At 42.4% G+C, this 18542-nt stretch overlaps 2 protein-coding genes and 1 pseudogene across 2 annotated transcripts in view; 2 read left to right on the top strand and 1 right to left on the bottom strand.

The window, feature by feature from the left end:
- Positions 1–8303: 8303 nt before the first annotated feature.
- On the top strand, positions 8304–8785 carry LOC130857266 (60S ribosomal protein L23a-like; annotated as a pseudogene).
- Positions 8786–9865: 1080 nt separating this feature from the next.
- Positions 9866–18281, top strand: MRPL33 (mitochondrial ribosomal protein L33). Its single transcript, XM_057743705.1, has 4 exons — positions 9866–9961; positions 10810–10828; positions 12517–12623; positions 17978–18281. Exons 1-4 carry the CDS (start codon positions 9940–9942, stop codon positions 18025–18027), a joined length of 198 nt encoding a protein of 65 aa, XP_057599688.1. The 5' UTR covers positions 9866–9939; the 3' UTR covers positions 18028–18281.
- The window catches only part of RBKS (ribokinase), a 99570-nt gene continuing 99304 nt past the window's right edge, over positions 18277–18542 (bottom strand). Inside the window, exon 8 of the mRNA XM_057743699.1 lies at positions 18277–18528. Within this exon, the coding sequence (XP_057599682.1) occupies positions 18427–18528 (102 nt within the window). The 3' untranslated portion in view covers positions 18277–18426. The remainder of the gene's footprint in view (positions 18529–18542) is intronic.

Below are 18542 nucleotides of genomic sequence, written 5' to 3'. Positions count from 1 at the left end.
ACTCCAATGCTGGAATAGGTGATACCAAACTTTAATCTCTTTCCTTGGTTTGGTTTAAAAATGGACTAGATTGTTAACATACAGACATTTTGGTGTGGGCCCTTGCTCCTTAAGTGCCAAACTGATGTTCTAAGGCCATCTGACATGTCTCCCAGCTGAGTGACTCAGCCTTGGCCTCATGGACCCTCCACAGGCTCTCCCTCCCTCAGGGGTGCAGGTGTGTCCCCTCCTTGGTCAGAGGCCAGGAAAGTAAGCAGGATCTCCCGGCTAGAGACGTAGGCTTCTGCCCTGGAGGCAAAACAGGGTGAAACACAGGCAGGCAGGATCCCAAACCACAGGAGCTCAAGTTAGCTCATCCCTGTGAACACGACAGCTCGCTGTCTCGCTCGGTCAACAAAAAGAAACAGAGACCCATTCAGAGACGTCTCGAAAAGACTGAGAACTCGCATGACTCTGGCAACTCGCCATTGACTGCTGTTCCAAAGCAACCGAGAAACTTAATGAGCCATTCTTTTCCCATGCCAAGAAAGGTGCAATGATACATTCACACCAGTCTATAGTGGGACAGTTGAGTACAGGAGTTTAAATCTCTTTTCTGGCGCCCGTTGAGTACGATGTCTGAGTTCAGGTTCCCTCCTCACATGCGCCTGGCAACTTGGGGGACTGCATGCTGGGCAGGAGTCATCCTTCTGGGAGATGTCGCGGAGACGGTCACAGGATTGGGACCCGCCTTTCTAGGACAGTTAGAAATTAGGTTGAGGATCAGTTTAGCGGAGAGGAAGCCATGATGGAAAATTATTATTCCTTTGAAAGTAGTTATTCATGGAAACTTTGCCATGACTGGTATGGCCATTACTGTGGTCATTCCATTTTACCTTAAACACGGACCCCAGTCCAAGGCAGAGGTAGATGAGCCCTTGGGAATGCACAATTACTGTTTACTCAGTTCACTTGCAGGAATCAAGCAAATGAAATTGATAAAAACGACACAGCTTTAGAAGGCGTTCTCTCATGTTCACAGTATATTTAAAATAATCATTAGGAAAAAGGGCCTGGTGTTTTGAAGAATCTGTCAGAAATCTTCAGCCCAATTTGTTCCTAGGACAGGATGAGAATGGGTCTTGGCTGAAATCCTAACTTTTATTGTCAGGATTATGTAGAAAGTCTGGATGATGCCACAGATAGGAAAAACAAAGAGAAACACTTTCTCTTCTAGACTCCACTCCTGAAGACCAGCAATAAAATCACTTCAGATATGAATTATTGATCTGTTCCTCTAAGGCTAGTTAATAACAAACATTGTTGGTCCTTTGTAGGATGTAAGATTTCCCCCACCCACAAGAGCCATACTGGTTGCCTTTGATCCTGGGGTAGGTCTTACATCTGTGTTAGACAGAGGAAAGAGGGGAGTATTAGAATTGATGCTGACTGTATTAAATTCTACCCCTTATACACATGTTTGAGGCAGCTTCATGGAATCCCTCCTCCAGACCAGATGAGTTATTTCTGGAACTGGGGCTCCTTTGGCCACCCATACCCCAGTGATTAGCTCAGCCCCTGCTTCTTGTAGCAGACCTGCTTGAGAAGACCAGTGTATTTCTTGGCTGCATTTCCATATAGCCGTTTAATCTTCACAGATGAGACAATTTAATACACTCCTGCCGCACACAGCCATGAGCGCTGCTCTGGGCCAGCATCAGGACCAGTCTTGTCCTGAGCAGAGGGCTAGAAAGACCTTGACCCTAGAAGTTGGCATCTAGTCATGATGGTTACTGGCCGCACTCTAGCCTCATATCCTGGCCCCAGAAACTAGACTCTTACCTCATCCGTTCACTTGACAGATATTTATTGAGCACCTACTATGTGCCAGGCCCACAAATATGGCAGTAAATAAAACAGATGAAAATACTAACCTTTCTCTAACTTTGACTCTGTTTTAAGGAACCGAGCCTTGTCCTTGCATTCCCAAGTTTCAACCTTGGATCCCTGATCAGGAAGTCACTTCTTCTGGAACAAGGTTTCTCAAACTTCAGTGTGCATATGAGTCACTTGGGGCTGCAGATTCTGATTCAGTGGGTCTAGGGTAGGGCCTGAGATTCTGAACTCCTAAAAAGCTCCCAAATGTTACTGCTGCAGCTGCTGGGATGGTGCCTGGATTAGGCTTTGAGTGGCAAGGATGTATAGCTAGTAGCACCATCAGTGAGTTTGTTAGAAACGGAGAATCTCAGGCCTCACCTCAGACCTCCCAGCTGAGAATCTGTCCTTTGACAAGATCCCCAGGAATTGAGAAACCATGATCTAGAATAGTGATTCCTAAAGCACACGCAACATCAGAAGCACCAGGTGAGAATTATAAACTACCTGTGGGCCCCCATCCCCCACTGAGTTTTATTATTTGGTGGTGAGCCCCCCAGGTGATTCTGACAGATACCAGGTTTAAAAACCTCAAAAAGCATTTTCGGAGGGCACTTTCCTAGGCTTATGGGACCTCACAGTGAAAAAAAGCCTTAGAGATGATCTGATGGTAATCATCTGAGATGATCAGCTCCTCTGAGGTTATTGTCACACAAGTCCCAGGTAAGAAACTGAGGCCAAGTCCATGCTCAGAGCCCTGTGACTAGCACACAGTGGGGCCAGGCCTTACTCCAAGTTCTTCCACCGGAGCTGCGTCTCCTGCTGCTGTGATGCAGCACAGCTCTGCCCCCCCCGCCCCGCCCCCCAAGGATTGCCTCTCCTTGATGATGCCCCAAATCTTCCTCTCCTCCAGCCCATTACCTCCAAGCCTCCACACCCTCACAGCCGCTTTATTTCAGCACCCCAGGGTTGCCACCCTCTCCCCACTCATGTCACCCGCCAACCAAACCACACGTTCCACTGGTTGACTTTCCCCAAAGACGGATTCTGCCAGCCCTTTGATACTGTTTGCGGCCCTTCTCGGGGAGGTGCATTGTGTGGGTGGGAAGGGTGTTGTCTGCTGGCCTTCCAGCCATCCTTCAGGAAGGCAATTAAGTTTCCTGCTCTTTGCCTTCTGTTTCAGCACCTCTTTTGCTAAGTGTTCTGCAGCCTTCTGGAATGTGTGTGAGCACCTCCTCTCCTTGCTTATGGCTTCAAGACGTCCTCATTCCTTCCGTGTGGCTATGTTCTCGCCTCCCCTGCCTACACAGGTGGGTGCTGCTCACTATCAAAGTTAAATGGGCACGCCTGGAACTAATGGTCTACGATAGGGGGCTTAACTCGGAGTCCACAGATCCCTAGTCCAATCATTTAAAATCTTGAGTGTACACTAGAATCTCTTAGGGAATTAAAAAATCCAGACTGCACTCAGATCAGTTAAATTAAAAACTCAGGGGGTGGGAGGCAGGCATCCGTAGTTAACAACTCTCCCCAGGTGATTCCAGTGTGCAGCCAAGGTTGAGAACCACTGGGATGTCCAGGTGAAATTGTTTCTGGATGGGCATATGTGCATTTGGTGGAAAAGCTAAGCCATAGCCTTTAGCAGATTCTCAAAGGCTTCAATGACACCTTTCTCCTTCGCTTTCTCCCCCTCACAAAAGCTGCAGTGACTGGTCTAAGATAACAAGCAGGAAGAACTTACCAGTTACTACAGAAACACCAAATACCTGTGTTAACAAAACACACAGGCATTAACACGTAGAGCAGAGAAAGTGCCTATTGTTGCTTCTCAAGTGAAGGGGACTTGGGAATGTTCTGTTTGATGGGACAGGAGAGTCCCTGTCTCTCTCCCAATTAACCAGGAAAATGGTATGATTTCAGATGCTGCCACTACAGAGATCTGATTACATCACAACTCCCCCGCTGCCCACAGAACCAAGACCTAACCCCTGACTGTAACATCCCGGTTCCTTCCGTCCTGGTTACCTAGCCCCAGGCATCCTTCCTAACATCGTGCTCACTTCTTCACACACTCTAGCCCCAGAAGGATGCTCACTGCTCATTTTTTTCGACACCTCTATGCCTTTGCTTCCGTTCTTCTCTTGGTCCCTCCCACTCTCCCTGTCTCAAGTGGACCTGGGAGGGGAGGTAGGATTGAAGAAATGGAGAATGGCTGGAGGAAGGGTTCCCTAGTACAGGAGGTGGTGCTCAGCTCTTATTTGTCAAAGCGAGTGGGGCAGCTGTGAAGGTACCAGCTTTTTGCAGCCTTCTCCTGCACAGTTTCCCTCCCTCAAATGCCCATGTTCCCAGGCCCCTGGGACAAGTCAGGGAGCCAGGATCACTGACCCTGCAGACAACAGCAGTGGCTGTACTTCCCAACTGTAAGCCAGGAAGGACATAGGGAGGACAGCGGGCTGGACAATGGGCAGCCAGGGACCTCTCAGCACAGCAGAGGAGAGGGGAACAGCCTCCGGATCCTCAGGGGTGAATCCCGGTGCTAAGTGCTGGGAATGCGTGTTGACCAATGTGACACAGACACTGTGGCTAAAGCCCTGCAAGAGTAGATATTCAATGGATGTTGTTCTTTTCCTCCATCTGCCTCCCTGGGTTGAGAATCTAGGTTAAACAGCTGTACCTTCTCCCAGCTGCACAAAAAGGATAAGTACCCCTCCCAGAAGGACTATACCCTTCCCATTTGGGCTGCTGGGATGATCTAATCGTTCTTCACTTTACTCTAATAAGGCACAGAGGGCTCATTATGTAAATTCAGGCAAACACACACACACACAGATCATGAATTACGTCTGTATTAATAAACATTTTAATTAACACTTACCAACTGCCAATAAAATGTTAGGTGTAAATAACAAGTGGATGCAGGTTGAAGTAATGAGACTAGAAAGCCACAGCTTCCTTTCTACTCCATTCAAGAATTTCCAGAAATACTGGATATGCTATCTCTTTTTAAAAGTAATCTTATAAGTTCTCCTGAAGCCTGAAACAATCAACAATACACAAATACTTATCATTGTTTGCCATTTAAATGTAAATATTTATTAATAATTTAACATGTGTGTTTTTTTGTTTGTTGTTTTGTTTTTGGCTGCGCTGCTGTGTGGTTTGTGGGATCTTAGTTCCCCGACCAGGGATTGAACACTTGGCAGTGAAAGCACGGAGTCCTAACCACTAGACTGCCAGGGTATTCCCAACCATTCAACATTTGTATGGTGCCTCTCATCTCAGATTCATTCATTCATTCATTCAACAGATATTTAATAGAGGCAGCAGGCATTATTTTAGGCACCAGGGTACAGCAGTTAGTGAATAAGACAAAATTCCTGCTCTTGGGATGTTTACATTCTGGTGAACAAAGATAGGCAATAGGGAAATCAACAAGTACACAAATAATATTAAACGGTGATAAGTGCTGTAGGAGAACGTAAAGCGGGGTATGGAGAATAGGGACTGCATGTGTGTATTGCTTTTTTACATAGAGTGGCCAGAGAAGGCCTCACTGATTAGGTGACATTTGAGTGACAGAATTGGTTGATGGATTAGTTATAGGGTGTAAGAGAAAGAGGTGTCAAGTTGGTTGCCAGCGTTTTTATTTGGGCAACTGGGAAAATGGAATTGCCACATATTAATTTAGAGGAAGGCTGTGGGGTACAGTGGAAGTTTGGAAATTTGATTTTGGATGTGATGTCAAGTAGGCAGTCCAATACACTAATTTGAAGTTCGGAGGAAAGGTTGGGACTGGAGACATAAATTTGAAAGTTTTCAGCTTGTAGATTTTTAAAAACATTAAACCAGATGGTCACCAAGGGAATGAATGTGGACAGAGATGAGATCCAAGGACTGGATCTGCCTTCATGACCTCATCACCTCCCAAAGGTCCCACTTGCAAACACCATCACACTGGGGATTGGGTTTCAACATATGAATTTGGTGTGTGGGAGGGTGGGGGGGTACACTGACATTCAGTCTATGGCAGATACTCTATTACTGTGGTCCTGAATTGTTTCTGAAGTGCTGTTTCCTATCTCTGAGGCAGCACAGGTCTTGAGTGGTCTTCCGCTCCAGGCTATTCCTGCTGCTACCAAGGTGCCTACAGGGCTCTCTTCTGGCTAGACCAGGCCTCTGCATGGTCAGACAGTGTGGGAAGGAAGTACGTAATGGGAAGTATGACAAAAGCCTTCAGGGCCTGTGGGTGGGGTTTGAAACCTCAAACTGGAATCCAGAGCGACAGTGCTGGAAAAGAATGTGGCCATTCCATAGTCCAGAGTTTCTGTGACCTGTGGAGTCTGATTCTGAGGACATCCCTCAAAAGATGAAGCTTCATTTTACACTGTGAGCTCCAGAGACAGATTTCACTGGAATGAAGATTCTGTGGTTTAAAATAAAGCTTGAAATCCACTAAGATCTAGTCCAGTGGTTGTGTATCAGATTGTGGCTTCTACAAAAGGGAACCAGAGTACCTTGGAGAAATGGCTGATTCCAGGTTTGGGCCAGAGAAAGTACAAGGTTAACCTGAGACAGCTGGTGACAGAAAACAAGGAAGGAAGTGTGTCAAAAGAACACTGGAGGGACTTTCCTGATGGTCCAGCAGTTAAGACTCTGCGCTCCCAATGCAGGGCCCCAGTTCTATCCCTGGCCGGGGAACTAAGATCCCACATACTGCAACTAAGCTCACATGCCACAACTACTGAGACTGTCCTCTAGAGCAGGCGCGCTGCAACTATAGAAGCCCACACCCTGCAATGAAGACTCAGCACAGCCAAAATAAATTAAAAAAAAAAAAAGAACATTAGACCAGCTTGAAGGGACTCCTAATGACCTGCTTTTGGAAAATTCAAACATCAGAAATAATAATGACATGTTTGATTATCAAACAATAAAAATCCATTATAGTGATACTAAAAAGTTAAGGACAATTACAGAAAGGGGAAAACCTCTTTGTCACCATTGGAGGTGACTCATGCTAATTTGTTACTCTGAATTTAGTAATTAAAGAGAAAACAATTAGCAGGACCTCCAGGGAAGTCCATAGAAAGCTCTTCTCTACAGAAGAAAACTAGCAAATGAATAAGAAATGAAATGTTAGAAAAATTATCATTGTATACCCCCAAATGTAATTCCTGAGTCAAAAAAAAGATCATCAATGGATGCTAAAGCCATGAGGAAAGGTTCTTGGGGAGCAAGATATTCTCATATGCCAAAGTGTCACCCTACAGAAAACTGCAAAGAGAAACAAAATTTACTTTTGCAATGGAGAGATCTAGAAATCACCCAACTTAGCACTAGCAGTGGGACAACATCATATTCTGGACCTCCCAATATGTTGGAAGCTGAGAGCATCATGTCCTCTTGTCAAAGTGTTTTAAGTGAAATCTACTCAAGACTTTTGAGTTACCTTCCAATTTACAGGAAATACAGGGAATAGAAGAACAATAACATGACACCAGAAGAAAACAATCATACAAAGCTGGTATATGAGACACTCCACAAGAAACTAGATCAGTCTCTTTAACAGTTTAGTATCATGGGGAGAAAAAAGTGTGGGCTTTTGTTTTAGATTTGAAAGAGATTAAAGATTTATGACAACTAAAGGTAATGTATGCACCTTGACTGGACATTGTTTTTTTTTTCCAATTTTATTTTTTAAATTTTTTGGCCAAGCCACATGGCACACAGGATCTTAGTTCCCAAACCAGGGATTGAACCCATGCCCCCTGCATTGGAAGCATGGAGTCTTAACCACTAGTCTGCCAGGGAATTCCCAGAGTGGATAATGTTTTTGAAGAAATCAGCCATAAAGGACAATTTGCCTAAGGTTTAGAGATTAGGAAACTATTACTTTTTTCAGGAATAAAAACAGTATTGTAGTTATAATGATCTTATTCTCGAGAGATACATACTTACATATTTAGGAATGAAAGGCTGTTATGCCTCCAATTTGCTTTTACACAGCTTAGCCAAAACCCCCTAACCATATATATATATGCATATTTTTAAAAAATTCAATATACATCAATATACATAGCAGAATCTTAACATTTGTTGACTTGGGTATATGGTTTGTTCATTATACTATCCTTTCTACTTTTTGATATATTTGAAATGCTTCTTTATAGAAAATTGGGGAGGGGGAAGAAATACTGTACAGACTCTGGGCCTCATCTCTGGCATCCAGGTCTTTTAAAGGGCCCTAGATGACTGATGTATCCTCAGGAATGAGGATCACTGGTCCAATGCCCACATGGAGCCTGAAAATGAGATCTGAAAAGTTGAAATGACTTTCCAAGGGACAGAACAAAGACTAGAATTCATGTTCCTTGCCTTCCAGTCCTGTGTTCTTTTCTTATAAGTCCTCAAAAGGAATTTCATAAATAAGAAACCTCCTTTTCACAAAGATGGCGTTGAAGGCGAAGGAGGAAGCCTCTGCTCCTCCTGAAGCTGAAGCCAAAGCAAAGGCTTTGAAGGCCAAGAAAGAAGTTTTGAGAGGCGTCCGCAGCCACAATAAAAAGAAGATCCGGACGTCACCCACCTCGTGATGGCCCAAAACACCGCAGCTCAGGAGGCAACCCAAATATCCTTGGAAGAGCGCCCCTAGGAGAAACAAGCTTGACCACTATGCCAACATCAATTTCCCCCTCACCACTGAGTCAGCCATGAAGAAAACAGAAGACAACAACACACTGGTGTTCACTGTAGATGTCAAGGCCAACAAGCACCAAATTAAACAGGCTGTGAAGAAGCTCTATGACATTGACGTGGCGAAGGTGAACACCCTGATCGGGCCTGATGCAGAGAAGAAGGCATATGTTCGACTGGCTCCTGACTATGATGCTTTGGATGTTGCCAACAAAATTGGGATCATCTAAACTGAGTCCAGCTGGCTGATTCTAAATATCAAAGTTTTCACTATAAAAAAAAAAAAAAAAGGAAGAAAGAAACCTTACCCTCTTGAACACCTGAAACTCTTGTTTATCAGCAGCTGAACTGCACAAGGTAAAGAAGGGTTTGGGCACCTAGAGGGTGCTCAGTTGTTGGAATCAAGTTTTGGGGAAAAAGCCATTAGAGGTACTAAGGGCAAGGACAGTCCTAATTTAAAAAATTGTGTTGTATTGTATTGGAGAGCTACATTTTCTCTTTTTAATAATTTTATTAGTTCCATGAGAATAAATCTTTCACGTTTGTAAAATTTAATATATAAATAAAATCACAGATTACAAAAAAACCCCTAAAACCCTGATTATGAGTTGGGAAATGAGGTTTTGGCTGAAGTAACTGGTGTTGAAGGAGCCCAGGTTCCTAGCAGAGATGAAGATTGGAAGATGGCAAAGTGGTTAGGTCCCAGTGTCTAGTGGGAAAGGCATGAGTCTTCGCAGTCAGACAAAATCTGGGTTCAAATTCTGACTCTGCTATTTACTAGTTTTGTGTCATTAAGCAAGTTACGTGAGCGCTCCCAATCTGTTATTCAGTCCCTATTGCCACGCAGGTGCTTAGATACAGCAGTTAACAAGATGCACAGAGCTCTGCCCTCCTAGAAATCCAACATATAATTAAGGAATAGGGATTTTCAGGTGGAGTTCTTAATTCTGGAGGGACTGAGAGTAGACGCTAACCAGGTGGAGATGGAGTTGAGCCAGAGGAGGCAAAAGAAGGTAACAATTTAAGGAAATAATGTAGGAGCTGTTGAGAAACATACCAAGTTCCTATGGCTTTAATGTAGGCGGCTGCGATTATTTAGTGAAACATGTATGGAAAGCACCAAACTCTGACCCAAAAGTAGGAAGTCAGGGTCTGGGGCGCGAACCCCAAGCGATAACAAAGTCCCTTTCCAAAAGCGGAGGGGACTCCACACTCCAGCACCACGAAAGACACACCAGGCACGTAAACAATACAGGAAAGAGGCGGGTTTATACAGGGGGGCGTGGCTGCGGAGAACTCCCGGACATCCTTTTCCGGAACAGGTCTGTGCCCCGGAAGCAGTTATTTGTTGAGGGAATTTGGACCCGTTACCGAGCCCACAGGGGTGCTGTCGCCATGTTCCTTTCCGCGGTCACCTGTAAGTGGAGCTGGAGGCGGCGGCAGGGCCTGCAAGGGGGGCGGGAGGCCATGACAGGCGGGCTATGGGGCGTTGCGGGGGGGGGGGGGTGCGCGCACCGGTAAGGAAGCTGCCGCTGTGACTTCCCAGGCCTTCAGGACTACAGCGCCCGGCGTGCCCCGCGGCGCGCTCCCTGCGGGGCGACTGGGTGTTGGGGGTCTGCGGCGCTGGTTCTGGATCAGTTGCGGTTCATTTGGACTGTAGAGTCTGGCCAGCAGGAGTGGGGCGCTTTCCCCCGCCTTTTGTCAGCGGACTCGCTGGACGTTCTAACGGCGGAAAAACCTGTAGTTCACACGTTTAGAACTCTGAAGATGAGGAGCAGTGATTGACTGCAGGTCGTACAGCTGGGCTGGGAAAAGCAGCCTTGTGGCTCCCAAGACAGTGTTCTTCCTTGCACCAGGCTGACTTCCCGGTTAGATTTAGTTTCCCTTTTCCACCTGATGTGATGGTTGTTGGAGTCTGCATAGGTTAACTTATCAAACAAGAGGCTTGTTCTAGTGCAAGTGTTTGCATCTTAGAAGAGGACCAAATGGAGCAGATCTTAGGAAGATTTAAAAGGTAACCAGTCCAACTGAAAAGAGACTGAAGCATTGCATCCAGAATTGTGGTGGTTTGATTGGATTTTTAAAAAGCTCCTATAAAATCCTAACGGGATCCCAGATAGCTAGGGAGTAGTAACTTGAGTGACAACTTATGGCATATTTAATGACTCAAATGTTTTTGGTTATACTAGCATTTATATGAACTTTGCATAAGCAAGATAATAATAAATTGTTATTTTTCTTTTCTCTCTTCTCCCTACAAAATAGGTGCCAAGGCTAAGTCAAAGTAAGTAGGAGTTTTTCTCTTTTTAAACTTCACTCGTTTATGTTAGATTCATTAGTCCAGCTGCTGCCGATGAATCCTTATGTCAAATTAAGCATTTGGCTTGCAATTTTGTAAAAGTTGATTTGAGAATTACTTGATGAATTATTTTGGCCTTATGAACTGTTTCAAAAAATATTTCCCTTCCTTCCCAACTGGCCTACTTCAGTGAACATTCAAATAATTTACTAAAAGTTGCTGTTGCTGTCTTGTTCCTAAACAAATTATCAGCGTCCCAGTGCTCTCTTTGGACTACCACTGCAGTTCTGTTTCCTCAAATTGAGAACCAAGGGCCATTTGTCTGGAGTCCACTACAGGAATCTAGCAGAACAAGCTGTGATTTGATTAATCCACAGAGCCTGTTTTATTGAGTTTTGTAATCCTTTGCCTTCATCGTATAAGCATTTCAAAAATAGCAAAGGCTGAAGATTCCATGCTGTACCAGAGAGGCTATAAATACCAAACTGGTATTTCAAAATAAGTTTTGTAGACAATAACTGAAGTAAGATTTTCTGCGTTAAAAATAGAAAAATTCTAAAGCAGCCTTTGTTTACAACCCAAGACACATCACAAATCCTTAAAACGAGGTTTTTTTGGATTAAAGTTAATGAAAAAGATGTATGTTAGTGTTTCTCCGTTAATAACTTTTATTGATTCGTATAGCCTTTCCCACAACTCAGTTATTTATTTCCCACCCTCAGGTTCTGTAGGAATCTCCCATGCCTTCAGTTTCTTTAGAGATGTTCCCTGCTTCTCATGTTCTTTGTATCCTTCTTGTGCCATTTGTCATATATGTCTTGCCTTATAGACCTTGTGTACACAACTCACCTTCCATACTATTACTGTTATTTGCATTTCCTGTAGTGCTTTCCACAGAGTAAGCGCTTGATAGATATTTGTGGAATCTTTTTTAATGAATGACTAATTATTGTCTATCTTAATCAACAGATATTGTATCCCTCTTAGTATGAGGCACTGTGCTATACATTGAAAGGGATGCAAAGATGTGTAATATATCTTAGACATGTATTTGAATGCTTCAGTTTCTTTTTGGAATTAGATGAGAAATCAAATAGCATGCTCTACATAGGGAGACAAGACACATGAAAGAGTAACAAACAGTATAAGGTATTAAAAGGTCCAGTGACGCAAAACATGGACTTTATGCTTTGAATGACTAGAACTTAAACAAAATATGAACGGGAACAAGGTTTTGCACATTGTCAGTATAAAAGTTGCAGTACCTTTATTCTGTCCCTTCCTGATTTTATTCTCATTATTTATCCCTGGAAGATAGGGCTCCTCTGAGACAGCCATCTTCCTGACTGGGCAGCTAGGGTTACCAGTACTTGTGTATTTTTCCTGCTCCTGACTTCTCTTTCTGAAAGGTGGGTGTCTGAGTCTATTCCCACAATGTGGTTTGACTGTTCTTGTTGTTTTGGTTAGGTCATTACCAAGGCACCCTGTGTAATGGAACAAACCTTGGGAATCAGAACCATTCAAGTTGTGATTTATGGAAAAATAGGCTGTCTTAGAACTTAAGTGATGTCCCACAAGTAATACTGCTGTATAGGGTTCTCAAAGTGTGCCATCCTTCCATGACTGTTTTAGTCTGTTTCCTCAGCTTGTAACAACTTGCTTTTAACTCTTAGAACAATTCTGGTGAAAATGTTGAGCCAAGCTGGAACAGGTTTTTCCTTCAACACTAAGAGAAGCCGACTACGGGAGAAACTGACTCTATTGCATTATGATCCAGTAGGTAAGATTCAGAGAAGTTACTCCATAATAAATTCAAATGCTTTCAAGATTGATGCTGAACATCTCTGGCAGTTTTGTGGCCCCTTTGTCACTATAGCATTCATTCCAAGTACATGTTGAAAATTTACGGTGGTGCTAGTTACTACCCCAGGTGCTGGGATGCACACAAGATAGACTCAGTACCTGTGGTTTTGGCACTTACAGTCTGGTTTTGGAAGGAAGAGAAAGGAAAAATGACTAATTATGCTAAGTGCTATGAGAGAAACAAGCAAGATGCTGAGATATAAAGTTGCGGGGAGGTGGATCCCACCTTTATCCTTTAGACAGGATAGTTCAGGGAAGATCTCTCCAGTAGGAGATAGTTAACTAAAGATTTGCAAGTGAGAAAGCAGCCATGTAAATAGAATAGGGGTTATTGTTCTGGAAACAGAAAGAGAAGAGTGTCTTGAAAAAGGGAGGGAATGTTCTCCTGGGGTCATCTGTCCACAAGTGGCAAGTAATTAGGTCCAGATTTCAGTTAAAGGAGTATGGTGTCTATATATTAGAGCAGGAGGGTAGGAAATTTCATTTTTTGTTTTGTACCATCTGCTAAAATGTCATAGTAAGTGATAACTTTAAATGGCCTCAGTGGTTAAAAATATTTGAGACAAATGTTCCCAAGTCCAGATTGCCTGCTCACAAACAAAAAGAGTCAGCACCCCAGTTCCTATTGGTGGTAGCCTATCCTGTTTTTGGATTTCATGAGCCAATTTATGCAAAATTAACTAGCAAATTATTTTAAAACTCTATACCATTCATCTCATTTTTGCGCCTTTGCTTCTAAACAACCCCTTTATAATTGCTTCTTAATAATGGGTGTGCCGGAGCTTCTGGGTTGGTCATCACATGAAGATTCTGGGAGAGTGGTATGCTCAGAGAGGGCACGGAAGCTTCGCGCCCCCCCCCCCCCCCCCCATATCTTTGCCCTGTGTGTCACTTCCGTGTGGCTGTTCCTGAGTTACTATCTCCAGGCAGATAGTGCCAGAGTTGAGTTGAATTGTAAGACATCTGGTTGGTGATGAGTTGGTGCTAGAATCTAATTTCTCTAAATTAATCCATTATATAATGAAAGATAGGCACTTAATGTCACAGTCAACTTTTTCATTAACTAAGAACAAGACCTGATAGACTCACTTCTGGCCAAGATGGAGCGATGGGACCAAATTTACTTTCCCGCTTGAAACAACAGCAGCAAAAGGACAATATAGGCAATAAAAGACAGTGATCCTTGAGAGAAGGGAAACAAACTAGTGCTTGTGAATAACCAGACCAAATGGAAAATTCTATCTTCTTTGTTTACCTGCACAAGTCTTCAGGACTTCAGATACATGAATGCATCGTAACATAAGCACCTGTACTCTCCAGGCAATCTGAACCCCATTTTGTAGATGAGGAATCTGGTGCCAAGGATCTTAATCAAGGACACAACTAAATATGTGACAGAATAAAAATCTGAGCTCAGGACTGTCTGACTCCAAAGCCTAGGCCCTGAATCACTCTATATATGGACCTGTTATTGAGAGATTTCACAGGCGGCTAAAACTCACTTACTGGTGCATGACCTGTGGTTGGGCATTGGTGCGAATCTGGCTGACAGCTACCTTAATATCTGCTTCCAGAGTTTGTATGGAAGGTCTCACAACCACTGTTCGTTATGCTGCAGTCATCAATGTCAAAGAAAAACAAAAATAATATCACCTTTAAAAAAAAATACGGGCTGTAAAATGTAAGGAGGCATTTTAAAAAAGCCCTGAGAAGCCCAGTTGTCAGTCTAAAATTGGTGTGAATTCCATTCTTTAACAAATAAAATTTCCTCCTGTTTTTTTGGTGTTAAAATTTCTGGTCATTCTTTATTATAATAAGGGAATTCTAGATTCGTACCTGATGATTAGGAGTTTGAATTTCGGGATGATATATGGTGGAAAAATTATTAGAATGGTAAGATATATGTGTCTTACTCTGGGTTGATATAACAAAATACCACAGACTGAGTGACCTATAAACAGCAGAGCTTTATTTCTCAGAGTTCTGGGGCCTGGGAAGTCCACGATCAAGATGCCAAGCACGGTCGCTTTCTGGTGAGGGCCCTCTTCCTGGTTCACAGGAAGGGGTTCTTCCTGCTGTGTCCTCATGTGGTAGAGGGGCACATGTGGGGTCTCTTTTGTAAGAGAATTAATCCCATACATGAAGTTTCCACCCTCATGACCAAAGCACCTCACCAAGGCCCCACCTCCTAATACCATCATTTTTGGGGGTTAGGATTACCGACATAAATTTGGGGGAATGCAAACATTCAGACCATAGCAATATGATACTGGATTGGTGTGGTGGTTTCCTCCCTCTGATTTCTTTGTATCAGCTGGTGAAAACCCAGAGTGATGAACTTTACGATAAAGCACAGTTGTTTTTCTAGCATTTTAGCTCTTTTAGAGTTTTTTTTAGGAACTTGTACCACGTTAATAAATGTTGATTGAATAACCTATGATATTTTAAGTGTGAAAATGTATTGGAGTTTTCACTCTTAGTATGGAGCTTATTTGTCAGATTGATTTTAAGTTTTGAGATTGGGAAAGGATACAACTATAAACAGTTCTGACTGTAAGTTGAAAGTGGAAGAAAAGATTCATGTATAAATTTCAAACAGACGATTAGAACTTTTCTGATAAGGAATGCGTGGAGCCTTGACAGCACAACTGTAGGAGAGAATGTTCTGGGATAGCAGACTGCTTGGCTTTCTGCCCACCGACTGAATGCCCTGTAGGCTTGCGTGATGTTTGCCTTGTGGCCTGCATCATTGCCCAGGGTACCAAATAGCCTGGCAGTTCTCCCAGCATATCTTACTGCAGTGAGTAAACGGTTAGTTTAAGGGTAATGTTTTGCTTGTCTGCTTTATGAAGGAAATCAGGCATGGAAATATGGAAAAATTCCCAACTATTGGAGTACTTCATGGTATACTCTATGGCTAGAACCAGCCTATGTCCTTTCAAAGTCCTTTTCCTCATATGAAACTAGTTGCTAATTTCCAAGGAGGAAGGATTAAAGGCTGAGGCATAAGCTTATTAAACTTTGTAAATATATGAAGGTTTATTATGAAGAAAATGAAAACTTGTCAGTTTTAATTCCTTGGATGACTAAACAAGACAGTGTAGACTTTAATCGTAGCAGAATAGATTTAGCTTAGATGTAGGGAAAGAACTTGACAGATTCACCCTTCTATGAATTAAGCAGTGAATCTTTTGACAGAAAATTAATTTATGTTTATGATTGTGGATAGCAGTGTGTCATTTCAACTTAGCTAACACATATTGAGTGTTTGCTCTCTGGCAGCCCTGTGAGGGAGATGGAGTTACCCCTCTCGTAGGGAAGAAAACTGAAGGAGGAGTATTTTGAGAAATTTGCCCAAGGACTCACAGTAGATAAATGGTGGAGCCAAGGCTTGAATGCAATCTTTTTGACTCCAGGCCCCATATTTTTTCTATTACATTTTTTCTATAAATTAGTCTTCCTTCCTTCCTTTTTAAATCAGGACCTTCCCTGTGGTCAACACTGTCATTCTTACCTCCTACCACCATTTCTCTACACTAGATGCTCTTTCCTGTTTTACTTCACCTAATGCTGCTGCTGCTTCAGAGGCTAAACTTGACCCTCTCTGTGAGGCGTTTCCCTCCCATTCCAGTCCCCTTTGATCTTTAGGTTCCTGTGGGGCTTACTGGACATCCATACAGGCACCTCATGATATATTGATATTAAATCAGGGACTTTTCTTACACTTTAGTAAATTCCACATTGTCTAGCACAGTTCTGTGGACCTAAGTATTTATTTGAATTAAGGGAATGAATGCAGCAAGTAAATCAAAATTTTCATGAATAAAGCCTTGCTTTACTAATATTCATCAGTTACTCCTGTTCAAGGTCATTAAAATAATCTCCTGACTGGTTATCCATGAGACAAGTTCTTTTTTTCTCTATTTTTTTAGTTTCATGTAGAAAAACATGGGGGAAGTACTTCTTGCAATGAATAACATTGTCTGATGGGAAGCTCTTTGGGTTCTTTACTTTTGTCTTATAATGCTTTGTAGTCTTCCTTGGACTTTGAAGGAGTATCAGTCCTACTTCTGTTTAGTATTAGATGATTTGAAGTATATTAAAAATATCCCTATGTACAAAGTAATAAAATATATTTTTATTAATTTTATAGACAACATTCTGTTGCCTGGTTAATGGTTATTAATTTCAGCTGCCCATCAGAATCATCTGAGGGTTTTAAAAAGTATAGACTTCCAGTCCCCCTCCAGTTCTACAGAACCAGAATTAGGGTAGAGGTGGAGGGAAGAAGCAGGAGGGTATTTAAATAAGCTCTCTAGCTAATTTAGGCAGTTTGGAAATCTCATAAACAGGTATCCATATTGATATAGAAGAATGACAAAAAACAAAGCTAAAATCTCTTGGTGTGGTAGGGACAAGTGAGTTGCTGTTGTGTCTTAGTTTTTTGAGTTCCTGGATCTTCCTGGGTGCACTGTTTTTGGTTTTTTGGCAAAGAGGAATTTAGGGGGGTGTGTGTGTGTGAGAGAGAGAGAGAGAGTAATTGAGGTGGGACAGGGAGAGAGAGAGAGATGTGTGATGTTAATAGAATGCTATAATAGGGCATTACAGGAACTATGAAGACCTTATTGCCTAGCATCTAGTCTCTAATCTTTCATCCAGGCAGTTAGCATTTTTCTTTTGGGTGTTTCAGAGAACTGTACTCTGTTACGATATTTATAATACATTTGGGTTATGATATTAAATCTACTACCAAACTTGAAACTCTGTATTTGGGTATATGAAACCATTTCTGGAATATACAAGGTTTAATATGTATTTACTCTTTCAGCCAGGCTTCCTTTTCTTCTGTGGTCTGCTCGGTTTTTACTGCTCTTTTTCTGGAGTCTAGCTCTTGCTTTACCTCCTACAACTGTCCTTGCTTTACCTCCTGCAAGAGTGGGCATTAGCTGGGTGAAGATGTTTTTCATTTTTTGCCTGTAGTTTTCTTTTTTTAATTTGACTGTTTTACATTTGTGGAGATGTGACCATGTGGGCTACCAAAGATGCCACTGATTGGCTGGTGGACCTTCCTGTGTTTTCCTTACCATTTTCTCTAGTCTTCTCTGACCTCTGGAATTGAGGAACTGAGTTTGCAAGTCAGCTCCATCCTCATGACAAAGGAGGGTACAAGAAGAGAAAGGAGGGGGCTCATGGTCTGATATGTATTTTTATTAAAAAATGGTGATGATACTTTTTAGTTTTCTGCTACAATCCTTTTTTCTCCTCCTACAGTGAAAAAAAAAGTCCTCTTTGTGGAACAGAAAAAAATACGCTCCCTCTAAACAATGGATTGAAAATGAATTTGATTTATAAGCGAGAAGACTGAGGGCGGGATACTGTTTCAGAAATTCTGCAGCGTGTAATAAAAGAAGAGGAAATGGCACGGAATCACTGCCTCCTGTGATTTGAAGGCCATTGTGAAGGAAAACAATGCAGTGAAAGAAAGTTCTTCATATTAGGACATATATCATTGCATCACATTTATTTATCTTTCTGGATATTTTTATAGCCCTTAATAAAAAAAATATTAAAATAGCCTGTACTATTGTCTCTTAGTGTTGTTTTCCCCCACTATTTGAAATTTAAGAACTCCATTCCTAAAAAATAACCATTGTTTCATATAAGAAAATTTTCCATGGTGAGATTTGTGCAAGAGTTTCCAGTCTGCTCTTACTTGTACTTCACAGAAAAGGCAGAGTCACAGTCCAGAGTGATCTTGAAAGAACTCCCATGCAATAACAGAGATGGCAAGGGTGAGCAGGAATGATAAGAAGGGAGCCAGCCTGTAACATAGAAG

Source organism: Hippopotamus amphibius, chromosome 7 (genome assembly GCF_030028045.1).
Source record: "Hippopotamus amphibius kiboko isolate mHipAmp2 chromosome 7, mHipAmp2.hap2, whole genome shotgun sequence".
Taxonomy (NCBI): Eukaryota; Metazoa; Chordata; class Mammalia; order Artiodactyla; family Hippopotamidae; genus Hippopotamus; species Hippopotamus amphibius.
The sequence above is the reverse complement of the archived record's forward strand: the minus strand, read 5'-3'. Positions and strand labels throughout refer to the sequence as shown.